Below are 15,112 nucleotides of genomic sequence, written 5' to 3'. Positions count from 1 at the left end.
CACAATTTGTTACTAAATTTATGATAATTTATCCATAATCTAACTCGACCCTTAAAAAGTCTGATGCATTTTTGAACTATCGTGTGGCTGAAAGATTTTTGATGGATGGTCGGGGTTTTATAGATAAAGTTAAGTATATTTTGTTCAAATTATTAATAATTTAGCGATAAATTATAACCATGTTATGATTTAAATAATCCGGAGTAATTTTTATTAGAACTAAAATGAATAATAGATATAAGTATTAAATAAAAGGACCCTTTCTTGATTATATTATTTTTTAAAGATTTATTAATGGATATTTGTAGGGTAATCCCTCCAACTCTTTTGTCTTCACTCAATAGGCAGCAGCCTCCACTAGTCATTAAATCCATCTAAAAACAAACAAAATCTTAACAATTTTGGTTCATCAAGCTAAAAGGACTACCTTATTTTTCCCACTTGCAATTATTTTCCTTTTTTTCCCAAGAAAAATATTTTTTATCATAATAACTACAATATATATATAATAAAACTTATTATTTCATTTTATTTTTAATTTGATAAATTTTTCGTTTATTTTACGACTTAGGATCCCTATGTTATAATCGAAACGAAACCAATAAATTATTTTAAAATGATCGAATGAATCATAAATTTTTAGAGAAATATATTTTTATCATTATATTAAATTGAATTTTTAAAAACTTTGAAGGACAAACACATAAATTTTAGTATTTTCATGTCCATTTTTTAATTTCATATGCAAAATGTGATTAAGAGCATATAAATTAAATATAAGAAAACATAAATTTAATCTTCATAGCCTTATTATTTATTAATTATGTTACTTCAATTAATACAAACATGGCTAAGGGAGGTAGATAGATAAGTCCTTGGTCCCCAATTTTTTTTTTTTTATAATTGTGGTTTAGTGGGATAGAAATTGTAAAATTACAAGTTAATAAAATGATAAAATTATATTTAAATTTTTAAATTTGTAATTTAATTTTGATTTTTCCGTCTAACTTTGTTCTAATATTTATAAATAGAGGAGGAATTTTTGTACAATTAATATTTTAACGATTTAATCGTTGAATTTATTAATATAATTGTATTAGTCATACACGTAAGTTTTTGAACCGATCTAATATCTCAGTCATATTGGTAAAGGCAAAACCAGAACTTTTTTTTTTTTGAGGGGTCAAAATTAAGTTGTATATTTTATGAAAGTAAAATGCAATTTCACCACTTTAATAGCTTTTATATTTATGATTTTTAAAATGCTAAATCAATAATTTATCATTCTTAAGGGTTAAAGTGCAATTTTACTATGTACTAACCTAATCTTTTATAAACTTTGAAGAAAGAAAAGTTGAATTTTCCGTTTAAGGGGCTGGGGCCGCTACCAACATGTCGTCACCACTATTTATTAAATGGTTGAAAGTTTTTTATATAAAATAAATAACCTAATATTTTTAATTTTATATTAAATTTGACATATATAATCTATATAAATAGAATATAGAATATGATAGTTGTATCTATACGTGAATCCCTCCCGTATATATTAAATAAATAAAAGTAAAATAAAATTTATATTTATATTCTTATATTTATTTATTTGTAATATTAAAATAAATAATATTTTGCAAAATAAATGAATGCATACTCTTCAAAGACCCAAACGTGTCAACCTTAACTTGGAGATAACGTGGCAAAATCAGAGATTGTTGGTTCCATGTTGAGGAATAATACCCACCCAAATCCAATTATATTTTTATTTTAGATCTCAATGGCTTAAAATATTATGAAAATATTTTAATTCATATTCAAATAATCATTATGTGCAATAAATCTTTCCGAGTTTTTTAGAATCAAATCTGTGATTGAATTGTTCAGGTTATCAATTTATCAGTTTAATTGATTCGATCTGTTTTATTATAGATCATTAAAATTCATAAAAACAAAAAAAATTTGGTTCAACTGCCTAGTTCAATCGGTTTTTTACAAGGTTCAACTAGTTCCTAAGTCAATCAGTCTAATACTTATCTTCGAACTAATACTCTGACTAATTCTTGATCCGACCACTTGTTTCGATCCGATTCAAACAACCATGAAGATAACTTTTTTTTTCTTTGTTTTGTCCTAGATTCATATTTTAATTTGTCTCACCAAAAGGCCAGAATTATTATTTATTCTAACATTAACAACCTAGAATTTTATTTTTTTTAATATTCGAATGAATAATGTGTACTCTAATAATAATCAATTTCGACAAAGGACCTTAAAAAATTTATAGTATGAGTCCCTAGTTTTATCGACTTCCCTTGTAAAAATATTTTTAAATCCACATCCACATCCATTTTCAATTCGATTTGATTAATTCAAAACATCCTTGAATTCGTGTCTGGTTGATGTTAGGTGGGGGCATGAATAAAGGGACGAAGGGGAAAGAGTGAGGTTGGCACAAGTCTTTTGTGTGAAGAGATTGATAAGTGAGAATGTATATATACAAGTTATTTGGTTTCTAAGCCGTGTGTCACCTTGTAAGGCCTTTTTGAGTATGCTTGATAATGAGTCAGCGTAGTGATAGATGATGCACAGAGAGGTTTCTGCTATTGGGAAGGTGATTGATCTTCTGGTATGGTCCTAGTGAAGTAAAGCAGAGCAAGTCACACTAAACTCAACCAAGTTCGGATTTTGTTTTTTTTAAAGAAACCAAACAACAATTTGGACTGATCAACATATAATTTCTTATTTAAAATAATTAAAGTTAAAAAAAAAAAAAGGCTAGATTATTTTTTTATTGATGTAAAATTTCGTAAGTAGATAATAGAAGTATAATTAAAAGTTGAATTTTTTAAGTGGATAGCTTTTTTAATATATATATATGATTGATTATCAAAGTGTATTGGTATCGGAATATATCGGGCGACTGCTCTGGCTTTGCAGCCGGATAAATTCTGTATGCCATGGTTGCAATTGGGATCACTCCTTTGCCAATGCAAAGATGTGAAAGCGTTAAACGCCTTACAATAACCTCCAAATACACAAAAGAGAATTTGAAAATACTCATATTATCCGACATTTACAACCAATGTTTTTTAAACTAATCGAAGTCATCGATTCTTCGATCTGACTAGTTCGATTAAAAATCATTAAAAAAATCCAATTCAACCGATCTAACCGATTCAAAATCCTTCTCTGGACCAATACCTCGGTCGGCTCCCGATCCAACCAGTCTGACCAGCCAGTCCAGTCGAATTCAAACATCCTTGTTTACAACATAGATAAGAGTTACATGCCACAAAAATGATGGTTGCCATTGCTATATTGCAAAGAATAATGTGTTCCATTGAATAAATCAAAAACCCTATTGGCTAGAAATAGTACATTATAATTCACAGGGTAAAAAAAAAAAAAAGAATGTTATTGACAACATCTCAATGTGGTGTGCAGCACTCAAAAGCAAGTAATATCAACTCAACTGAGTCAACTCACTAATCTACAATCAGAAAAAGGTTCTATCTTACAAAAAAAGAAGAGAATAGGGCATAGGATAAACCTGGAAACCGAGGTGCAAACCTGAAGTTCGGATTAGCACGAAAGAACAAATACAATACATTGTCCGAATCCTCTTTTATGGCATCCTTGTAATTGTTCTCTTTTTCAAACAAAAAAGGATGCCAGTGGATGAGGCATTGTCCTAATCCTTTTTCCCGCATTTGAAACCACCCACTTAATAAGAGAACTCATGACCTCGCGTTGAGATGTATTTCTTAACCCAGATGGCAATGTCCTCGGCACAAGCCTGAGCTTGAGGAGTCTTTAAAAGCATGTCAAGGGTTGCAAATTCATGAACTGCATCTTTATACTCAAGAACAGGTGCGTCAACGTTTACTTTCCTAAGTGTCTCTGAGTAAGCAATTGCTCGGTCTCTCATCCAGTCATGTTCTGCTACGACGGTCAGTGTTGGTGGCATGAATTTAAGAGGAGGTCCCCTGTCTGAAATAAGTGGATTGGCGGCTGGATGGTCAAGGCTGAACTCTTCCTTCGGAAGAAAGAGTTTCCATGCAAGTAGGCACATTGCCTTGTCATAGAAGTAAGAGTTTGCCAACTTTATTTCCGATTGTGTCGGGACATTTCCAATGAAGAATGGGTACATTAGGACCTGTGCTACAACCTTGACAGGATCCAATCGCTTGCCTGCCTCGACAGCCTTGCGAGCCACATAATCCACAATGTTCGCTCCACAACTCACCCCAAGTAGAACACATCTGTTTAAACGATATATCAAAATTAAACATTAGGCGAAACAGCAATACAAAAATTTCAGGAATCAATAAATTAGAAAAAAAGTTGTAAGAACCAGCAATTTTACAGCTTCAACAATTAAACATGATTTGCCAACATTATCTCATATCTCTCTCTCTATATATATATGTGTCAGGTGTGAGATCAAACTTGGGCTCAATTCATATAGATTCTTTCCTACCAGAATTCTATCTCACTCAAAAGCATGGTTTCCAGGTTGATTCGGTATCTTTTGCATGCTTTTGTTCCCCATGAAAACTATATACTCAACAAATACCAGAGATTACAATTGAGAAGTTTGTTTACCAGACTTAAGAAGCATAAACGAACATGATACAATCAATTGTCAACCAGACATTAAGCAATAACTCAAACTCTAGCTATACATACTGTCTCAATAGCCTTTGATCATAACATGTGAACGTAAAATGCTACGTGATACAATGGAAATAAGAAAATTCAGGCATAAGTTGCTTAAAAACAAGAATTAAAAATCATGTTCAAGCAAGCCCCGTCCACAATTCAAGAATTCTCAGGACAAAATCTAATGGTATTCTTAAAAGTATATACTCTCTTTCTAAGGCTTCTGTTAAACCAGTCAAATCAAAATACACAAGAACATAAGCCTAGGGTAAATCAAAACAACTTTTTTATCCTCAAAATAGTAAAGAAAAGGATGAATGCATACTTTTTTACCATCTAAGATGTCAATAAAGGACCTCTATGCCACAAACATAAATTAAAACTATAAATAGGTACACAAGCTAGAATCAAGGACAACCATGAACAAAATGTATATATCTTAAGGACATCCTAGCTTAGACAATCAAATCGAAACACAAATGAAAGGAAGAGAAATGCTTTAGATATACTTTTTTAATTTCAACGTTGAGATCACAATGTGAGATTACAGAAAACATAAATGAAATCAAGAGGTGGTCATGGTGCACAAAAGACAAAGACGAAGCCACAAAAACTTTCCTGGAAATTTCGGGTTTGGAGATTGAATAATATAGTTTCTAAAAGTTCATCATACACAGAACGACAGCTTACTGCAAAGAGCAATCACAAGATATCCATTCAACCTATATCTACTCTCCACAACCACAACCACAAGATATCCGAACCATATTTACTCTCCATTAAAACCTCATTCAAAAGTATCCATTCAAACTATATCTATCTAATCAAATCATACAAATTCAAGTTTACAAGTAGCATTTCCCTAATTGAAATGCACTTCCTAACTCCGAACCATCTCAACTAAATAAAATGCATATAAAATCTACCAATCATCGAATCAAGCATAAAAATTACCCACATTGCATCTACTAAAACTGAACGAATTTAAGCTTAAAAATTCAAATTTCCCTAATTGAAATGCACTTCCTAACTCCGAACCATCTCAACTAAATAAAATGCATATAAAATCTAACGATCATCAAATCAAGCATAAAAGTTACTTACATTGCATCTACTAAAACCGAACAAATTTAAGCTTAAAAACTCAAATTTCCCAGATCAAATTATCCTTTCTAGCTCCTCTCCTTAACAAAACCAACAAAAACCAATGCATAGAAATTACAGCAGATCTAAAAAACACACACAAAATCAAAGATTGTAGCATTCCATTCATGCCTCGGATCGAATTACGGTTAAATAATTCCAACACTTTTAACCTAATAAATGCAAACAAGATCCAAACTTTATATAGGAATAACAACCTTGATGGATCTCCATGAGCAGCCAACCATGGCTCAACTACTGAAGCCCCGAAAGTATCCACAATATGTCTCTGAACTTCAGCCTTGGTGAACTCTGATCCAACCCCACGCGCTCCACTCCCCATCGACTTACTACACTCTGATAAATTTGCTTGCTTTGCTAACCAGTTCAACACCTTCAATCCATCCTCAAACGCTGCCGGATACTTATTCTCCGGTGCCAGCCTGTAACCGACGGCGATGACTATAACATCACACAATTTCGCTATCCTTCGACAAAAGTAATCGTTAGCAACCGACTCATTACTCCCACTCACCCAACCACCTCCATGAAACTGTAACATTATCGGTAATTTTCGACAGTTTTGAGGTGATGGTGAATAACCTCGATAAACATTGTTGTCAGATCTTAAATTTAAACCCTCTAAACTGCTTCTTCTCGGATCGTTTCTCGGAGCTCCGACATTCGATGGGGCATAACTACTCCGGCGGTGATTATGGGAATTTGGGTCATCATTTCCGGACGATCTGAGATTGGGTTTCAAATCGGGCTGTTCTGGAGGAGAAAGGGACGAATCCGGGAGGAAGATCCGAATAGAAAGAGCAGTGAATGGATCGATGTGGATGTCTTTAGTAGCGACACCATCGGTGAACGAAGGATTGGAAGCGGAAACGGATTCTTCGGGTCTGGTAGTAACACCATACGGATTGGATGATTCGTCAATAGCGTTTTGGATCAGGTTCTGCAACCGATGCTTCAAGAGGAACTTGAAGAACACACTGTATAATTTCAAAGCTACGCTTGGCATTTCCTTTGAAAATTTTCTTTTCTTACAAAAAAATAAAAGAAAATCCCCTTTTTATGATGTTCTTGCTCAAAAACAAATCTGGTTTTTTTTTTCTGGGATTTTCTTTTATGGGTTTGCAAAAACCAGAAATAAAAGATGAAGCCCCCCCTTTTTTCCTTTTTGTTTCTTTGTTTTAAATAATTTGTATTGTTTTTTGGGGGGGATTCAGGTTAAGGTAAAATCATGGTTTTGGGGGAAAGGGGAGTTGAAATTGAAATGGTTAATTAGGATTGAAATTTCACATGAAATTAGGGTTTTTAAAATCTGGAGAGTTCTATGGAAACAAGAAACTGGATGGTTGGATGATGACATCTTACATTTACATTCAACAACTATACCAATTTTTTATTTAAATGCTCTATTAGTTTAAATTTTTGAATGAGTTTGAATTAACGCTGAGTTACGGTGCAATTCGTTTAATTTTATTATTATTTTTTATATTAATTGTGGGTAAATATATAGTCTATTCAAATTTACCTTTCGTTCTTAATTATTAATTTATTTTTATTTTAAATATGAAATTAAATTTTAATACAAATTTTAATTTAACAAAATGATTTTAACATTATTAAATTAATTAAGTTTTCACCCTATACAATAAATCTACTCTAATAAATACAATATATGGTGCTCAATACTCATAAATGTTGAGTTTGTAATAATTTTTTATTTAATGTAAATTTAACTTTAATAAATATATTTCATAGAATTCAACACCTATAAATGTCGAGTTTTATAGAATCAGACAGTTTACTATAAACCTAACATTTATAAATGTATTAAATGGACTTCAACACTCATTAGTGTCGAGTTTATCTAGAAATTAAAATTTAATTGTTTAGCTCAACTAACCATAATTAATTAGAGGCGTCGACTTCTTACAAAAAGTTATATTATAATGCTTATAAATATCCCCTCCCTCATTTTGTTTGTTCACCTAAGCTAAAGTTATCTCTTATCATTGTCAATTTCTAAGTTCATTTAGAATTAGTGGGATTTTTTAAGGTGACTGAAACACTTTTTATTCCGTTGCGACTACTATTTCTTGCTACTTTAGTAGAAAGGTGGAGATGATATGTTATTACTTTTCACTTCGCTTACAATAAAATAACAATCACATTGGAAGACATAGCTCTCGTCATGAACATTCCAATTGAAGGAGCCATTATCGTCGATTGATTTTGATCTCTTTGAACATGTTATTTAGGCTACTTTGTTGGTGTATTTGGAAGCGCTAGAATGCATTCATATTTAGTTCTGATTAAGTGAGTTTGAAATCGGCCATTGCACAAACTATAGTTTAGCCCTTCCCCTAAAAAAAAATGGAAGTTTATGCTTTGGATCCATTGTGACGTGGTTAGACTTGAAATTAGATTGAATTAACAAAGTGAGTACTTTTTTTTTAAAAGAAATTGAATTGGCCGCAAGATTCGGCTCATTTTGTTTCTTGTTGTTCTTCATTTTTCAACTGAGTCAAATGGGACAACGTCCCAGAAGAATGTAATGGTAGCACTCTAATTGCTCCTATTTATCAACAAAACCCATCATCTAATATCGATATATCTACTCTCTGAACTCAACTAAGCTTATTATGGTTTCAACTCTGGAAGTTGATGATTTTACAGACACTTTTATTTTCTTTTTAATAGTAGGTTAATTGAATGAGTGGTAAAGCTCTTTGAGTTTGCCGAAAACATTAATAATAACTACAACAACAATAACTAGAGCAGCTTAGCCGAATTGACATCAAACGATTCAAATATGAATTTTATAAAATCAATAAAGTGTAAATCGACTAAAAATGAGTCATCTCAGCTATTAATGTTCTATCCAATGATGGAGAATCAGAGTATCAAAAGAAAAAAAAATAAGAAAAGGTAAAAATTAATATGTTGAGTTTTTGGATGTTTCTATTTTCGGTACACTTTTGATCTATTTTAGTTGATAATTTTTTTTTAGCTTTTTAACTGAAAAGATCATAAAGAAAAACAAAACTACAAAAGGGACCAAATTACAAAATGCGTAAACATTCAAAGTTAATTTTCTAGAATCAAAACAAAATTGACATAATGTATAAATATTTGACGATTACAATTTCTATTATGTAAATTTAAAAACTGACAGATTATCTTTCTATTAACCATTTAAAGGTAAGTAATAAAAAATATTAAATAGTCAAGCATTTTTTTTATGATAGAGTGATAATAATAATAATAATCATAACTTTAGACAGATTAGTGTTGAATGTGACAATCGTTCTGCTATGGAAGGTAATGCATCATCCAATCCCTTTGCTTTAATTAGAAGCATATGTGACCTTTGTAAGGAATAGATATTGGATTGTGGTTTTCAACATTTATCAAAAAGGTTAAAAGTATTTGAGAAGTCCTTGTATTATAGGACTGAATCAAATTAGTCCCTCCATAACTAAATAAATTAATTCAATCCCTACACTATTAAAAAAAGTCCAAATTGTAACATAATTAACACTTAAAACAATAAATGATATTTTTCAAACATTAAACATTAACTCTACTTCAATATGACCTTATATGATTCCTTTCAATAGTACAATAACTAAATTGATCTATTTAATAATGAAGGGACTAATTTAATCAAGTCCCTATAATAAAAGGACTTCTCATGTACATCCACATTTATCAAGAAGTTAAATGCCATTAAGTAAATCTAAATATAAATAAAAGAACAGAAGATATATGTGGAATTCATGGTTTTTCCTTGCCACCCTTAAAAGATTATCAATGAAAAATATGTCTAAAACCCAAACTTTTTTTTTTTTTTTTTGGTCCCTATCCATTGTAGTATATACATTATATGAATATATGAGCAAAATAGGCCTAAATTATAGGAAATCTTAAATGAACCCTGTGATACCAAAATCTAGGAAACCAAATATTCAGAAGGTGAACCAACTGGATACAATGATAAAACTCAGCTTTAATACCAAACCTTATGGTTTGCAAATCGATCTCGTAAACGTACCATTGCCAACAACAATGGTAACCTCGTGTCCTAGCCGGATCACTTGCGAGTAGTTACTTTCAGGGAAATGAGCACTGGTTGATTACTGGCAGCTTTCATTGCTGCAATCTCTTCTAACCGTTTCCATGTGGCTTCCCGTTTTGATTTAGCCTCATTTTCTCGTGCTTCTTCTTCCTGAAACATATGCAAGCACTCCTCAAAGAGCTCGGGGTCATTGTCAGAGAAAATCTTTTGGACGTTTAGTGTCAAGCTCTGCACTGCAGGATTCCAGTGGCTTCTTGCATTCCTTTCCAAGGAAGGAAAGATAATTGGAAGTATAACATTACGGTTCTGCTTTATTAGGGTTTCGATATGATGATTGTTCCATAAGAACAATGCCCTCTCGGCCACCTACAGAGTAATCAAGCTTTTCAAACAGATCAAAAGGGAAAGACTGCAACAAAATTAACATCATCCTTAAACACCGAAAATGCTATTTTGGGAACATAAATATAAGCACGCATGTTTAATGAGACGCGGTTTCACACAAGAAAAGCAGACGGATTACAATTTATCAAATGCATCAGTTTCTTCTGGACCTACTTCAGCAGAATATATCACAGGTTCACAACTGCCTTTCTTGATCTAATACTGCAACAATCGGGCTCAGATCATATGTATTCACTTCACCACCTTAAGCCACCATTAAAGCTTACTTTAAATTTGATTTACTTATTCAGTTATATTCTCTTAAGGGTCTTTTGTTAAAGAAAAATAAAGAATCGAACAGTGCAAGCAGTAAGCTGATGACATCTTACCTGAAAATGCGAACTACTTAAGCAGCGGCCAATCTGACGGAATAAGGGTACCATGCAACGATGAAACTCCACAGATTGTGTTGCTTCCAAAACTTCCTCGAGTTCACCCAAGAACATGACTTCTTTTGAGCTATTGGTAACCGGCCAGTACTTCAGCAAGCCCCGTATAACAGTGTCAGTAAGCTTGCAGTCTTTCTCGACAAATTGAGTAATGCAGTAAGATAACTGCTGGTGGTACGCAGGTATGCACTTCGGTTTGTGAAGTGGTATCAGTACACGAACAAGAAAGAGCTTATGTTCCTCCTTCAGTGGTAAAGCAAACCCATTGATTATACTTCCCAGTATTTCTAATAGCTCAGCTATTCCATTGTGTTTTCCGGTTTCAAAAATAAAACGGTAAAAGATGTTGTTGATTGCTTTCCGGATGAATGGACGATGGACCATGAACTTCCCATAAATTCGGTGCAGAAGAGTTTTCAAAGAGTCCCTTTCTCTGGGGTCCTCGGAATCAAGAAGATCTAGTAACTTTAGAATGAAAGTGTGATCTATATACCGCTTGGCCAGTTTTGCATCTGTCTCGGGTGACACCACAAACCTCAAGAATAACTCATAGACAACTTGCAAATGAGACCATGCAGGGTCAACCGATGGCTCCTCATCTTCCACATCAAATGCTTCTAAAACCTTGTTCTCACGTGGAGGTGAAGTAAGTGGTCTAAACAAATTCAGAGACACCATCTTCACGAATTCCTGCATAACAATCTCTGGGAATTTCCCATTAGCAGATGAAACATAATCTACAAGCTCTAGCAAAGTTTGTCGCTTGATATCCTTTTCTTTGAGGTTTTTTGTTGGGTCACTGAAGTCAAACACGACACGACACAGGTTCAGCTTTCGGATAAACAAGTTCTGCTTCTCGGAATTCGGAATATCTTTAAAACTAGGCAATGTCTCAAATGAAGAGGCCAATACATCTCCATTCAGCTTTGTATTCACCACTTGAGAAACCTTATTCCCTTGATTCAGCCCTAAATTTGGTGTAGAACTAACACCAGAAGAGGCTGGACCGCCAGAATTTGCATTATTTCTTGAACTGGTATAAGCATTTGAAGAAGAGGCAGAGGTTCCACCTCCCTCACGATTGTCACTTGACTTAGATTGTTTCCGTGGAAGCCTATTAAATATTTGTTTGATCATCATAACATAAAACTAATTAATCTCTTCTCGTGCACTAAACAACTAGATAAGAAAAGAAAACCCTTCCAAGCAAATGCACCATCAAAAGGCTCACAAAGGAAAACATCGGCACCATAAATTGTTGGACTCATAAACAGAAAACCACTGATAAATGAACAACTCGATCCTCACTACCATGAGTTATGTCCAACAAAGAACCCTTGTTTGCTTGAACGGCAACATCAACCAACTTCATAAGTTGAAAATATCTAAAACATGAAACCAGTCCAAGCCAGAGTTATCAATCAACTGTAACAAAAGCCCTTATTCATACAGCTAATCTGATTTATATTCATCATCCTTTTTCCAGGTCAGTGGCAAAGCATGCGTCATATATACGTGTGTATGTGTGTGTTGAAAATATCTAAAACACACAAATACAGCCAAGAGTATAGCAAATATAGATATGTGTGTGTGTTGAAAATATCTGACATACACAAAACCAACCCAGTCTAGAGTACATCGAACTATAAAAAAAGCCCCAATTAGTATAACTACTAATCTCATTTAAGTTCACCTTCTTTTCTCCGCTTTAGGGGCAAAGCATGCAGCAGATTATATATATATATGTATATGTATATAATCTGTGTGTGTTGAAAATATCTAACACACGCAAAACCAGGCCAATCTAGATAACATCCAACTATAACAAAAGCCTCAATTAATATAACTACTAATCTCATTTAAGTTCATCTTCTTTTCTCCACTTTAGGGGCAAAGCATGCAGCATAATATATATATGTATGTATGTATATTATCTGTGTGTGTGTTGAAAATATGTAACACACACAAAATCAGGCCAATCTAGAGTACATCCAACCATAAAAAAAGCCCCAATTAGTGTAACTACTAATCTCATTTGAGTTCATCTTCTTTTCTCCACTTTAGGGGCCAAGCATACCTAATAGTCATCACCCAATCTAGACTACATCAATCAACTAACAAAAGCCCTAATTAATAAAGCTAATCTCATTTAACTTCATCTTCTTTTCTTCACTTTAATGGCAAGTCATAAACTGACCCATATACCTAAAGAAAAGAATCCAATTGCCTTCATCCAACCATGAAATTCAGTCCCAAAAGCTTTAATTTTGTTGCTAAATTACTTTTAAAATGAAAGGGACAAAGGATATTTACCTGTTTTGTACCTCCTTTGACTCTAATTCTCATCAGCTCCCACAAATTAACAAAAGCATTCAGCTAGATCAAAAGGTAACAAGATCTGGGTTTGATCTTAAAAACCCAACCGCCATTTTCCACCAAAAGAAAGATATGCCAAAACAAAACTTTAACCATCATTATTAATAAAGAAAAAGGAAAAAAAATTAGAATTAGAATTAGAATTAGAATGAATCCTATACTTACAAGAGAGATTGCTGAGCTAATCCTTTCTTGTATATATTTTAGAATCTAAAAGATAAAAAATAATAATGGATTTAGAGAGAAAAAAAAACCACCATCAATCAATCAAAGCTTTGGGTTGTTGCTGTTGTTGATGATGTTTTGTTTTTGAAGGTAAATAATTGTCTAATTAATTATTGTCTGATTAATCATTTAAAAGAAAAAAGAAAAAAAGATTTTATCTTTTCTAAAACTTTCTCAGCAAAAATTTGAAATTTACATCCTCAAAGCTCACATTTTTTCGCTTTTGATTTTCTAAAAGATGAACATGAAATCCAAATGACGAAATTACCCTTCCCAAAAACTCACCTTTATTTCCTTTCGAATAGGAGAGAAAGGTTAAAACTGGGAAAAGGAGACCAGTTTATCGAGGTATTGGTTTTCACGCACAACTCAACCGCGACTAGGATACTTGCCGGAGAAAAAGAATGAGAAAATTGGTTAAAGTGCGATGAAGGTCCTTGTACTTTTACCCCTCTACTTTAAAAATGAGTAAATTGGTCCCTACATGTTAAATCAAATAGCAGATTTGTCCTTTTGTTAAAGTTCCATCAGTTTTTACTGTTAAAAATTGATCTTGTACATCAGTGTGAGGTTTCTATAGATGTTTTATTATTTCATCAACTATCTCAATTTTTAACAATAAAAATAGATAAAATATTTAACAAAAATGATCAGTTTGCTCTTTGATCTAACATATAATGATTTTTTTAAGTAAATGAGACAAAATACAATTTAACTCTTAATACAATAATCTTCGTAGTACTTTTCCTTGAGAGAACTAAAATTAGATTTGATTTTATTAATTTTGTTTTTTATAAATTATTAATTTTGGTACTTAAATTTATTAAGTTGAGTTAAATTAAATTAGAAATTATATTTTTATTATATCAACAAGAAATCAAGATCTGAGCCTAAAATTGAAAATAAGTTTACTTTAATATTAAAATTAAGTTAAGGATGCATTGAATTACAAAAAAAAAATTTAAGGACTTAAAAAATTGTAGTAATTTAAGGGTTTTTTTTAAAGGAAAAATTATTAATTCATTCAATGAATAAGACCATACAATTCGAGAGGAAAAATAACAAACACCCGTTGTACGCATTGAAGAATAAGTTCCATCAACACAACAAAAGCTTCAGCTTCAGAATCAATAGAACATTATGGCACATTGACAATTAACTCTATCACAACTCAAGCGCAATATATCAGGGATAATTACAAGCACTTAATACAATTATAATAATTTAAGAACTTTTTTACTATATTAATCTAACAATATATACATATCTACGTACTTTGTTTGTTAGTTACTCACACTTAATTCCGAATAACATAACTAGTTTCGTCCACGTACGTACTTAAATGTCGGAAAAATATTAATCATTTAATTTCTTAATCATGTTTTTTTCTTCTTCTTTTTTTTTACAACTCAACACACTGGTTAGACCAAATTACTTCTAAATACGCACGCACTAGTAACACGCAATTCTTGATGCTCAACCCCATGGTGTTGTATTGCTATTAGTACGTGCTCTTTATAAGTATTCTTTTGTGCTACGATTTAAAAATAAGATTAGAGATTAAAACCATTAGACCATCAATTCTTAATTTATAGTTAATTTAATAATAGTTAATTAATTAATAAATTAAAATTTATAAAAATTAAAAATTGATTAAAAAAACCAATTTGACTGTATGTTTTTCCTATTTTTTTTTTTTATCAATTTTGTATGATTTACTCAAAAGCCAATTCAATTCGCATACGTAAACTGATATTCCTACCAATTCTTAGATATGATGCAG

General features: G+C 32.1%; 2 protein-coding genes across 6 annotated transcripts; both read right to left on the bottom strand.

Annotated features, from left to right (window-relative positions):
• Window positions 1-2,907: 2,907 nt before the first annotated feature.
• Window positions 2,908-7,235, bottom strand: LOC108458564 (probable carboxylesterase 11). 3 transcript variants are annotated; one of them, XR_008285976.1, is made up of 3 exons: window positions 6,021-7,235; window positions 3,548-4,259; window positions 2,908-3,256 (listed from the first exon to the last, which is right to left on the bottom strand). XR_008285976.1 is itself a non-coding variant. In XM_017757982.2 (2 exons), exons 1-2 carry the CDS (start codon window positions 6,827-6,829, stop codon window positions 3,722-3,724), a joined length of 1,347 nt encoding a protein of 448 aa, XP_017613471.1. In that variant the 5' UTR covers window positions 6,830-7,235; the 3' UTR covers window positions 3,030-3,721. The 3 variants fall into 3 exon arrangements, 1 of the variants encoding a protein (XP_017613471.1); XR_008285977.1 differs by having other exon boundaries at window positions 3,568-4,259; XM_017757982.2 differs by having other exon boundaries at window positions 3,030-4,259.
• A 2,289-nt stretch (window positions 7,236-9,524) lies between these two features.
• LOC108489793 (serine/threonine protein phosphatase 2A 59 kDa regulatory subunit B' eta isoform-like) lies at window positions 9,525-13,617 on the bottom strand. 3 transcript variants are annotated; one of them, XM_017794517.2, is made up of 4 exons: window positions 13,270-13,617; window positions 13,042-13,190; window positions 10,669-12,113; window positions 9,525-10,261 (listed from the first exon to the last, which is right to left on the bottom strand). In XM_017794517.2, exons 3-4 carry the CDS (start codon window positions 11,866-11,868, stop codon window positions 9,911-9,913), a joined length of 1,551 nt encoding a protein of 516 aa, XP_017650006.1. In that variant the 5' UTR covers window positions 11,869-12,113; window positions 13,042-13,190; window positions 13,270-13,617; the 3' UTR covers window positions 9,525-9,910. The 3 variants fall into 3 exon arrangements, with proteins under 3 accessions (XP_017650006.1, XP_017650007.1, XP_052886294.1); XM_017794518.2 differs by having other exon boundaries at window positions 13,042-13,137; XM_053030334.1 differs by lacking the exon at window positions 13,270-13,617 and having other exon boundaries at window positions 13,042-13,263.
• Window positions 13,618-15,112: the final 1,495 nt, after the last annotated feature.

Source organism: Gossypium arboreum, chromosome 7 (assembly GCF_025698485.1).
Source record: "Gossypium arboreum isolate Shixiya-1 chromosome 7, ASM2569848v2, whole genome shotgun sequence".
Taxonomy (NCBI): Eukaryota; Viridiplantae; Streptophyta; class Magnoliopsida; order Malvales; family Malvaceae; genus Gossypium; species Gossypium arboreum.
This window is presented reverse-complemented; position numbering and strand designations above follow the sequence as displayed.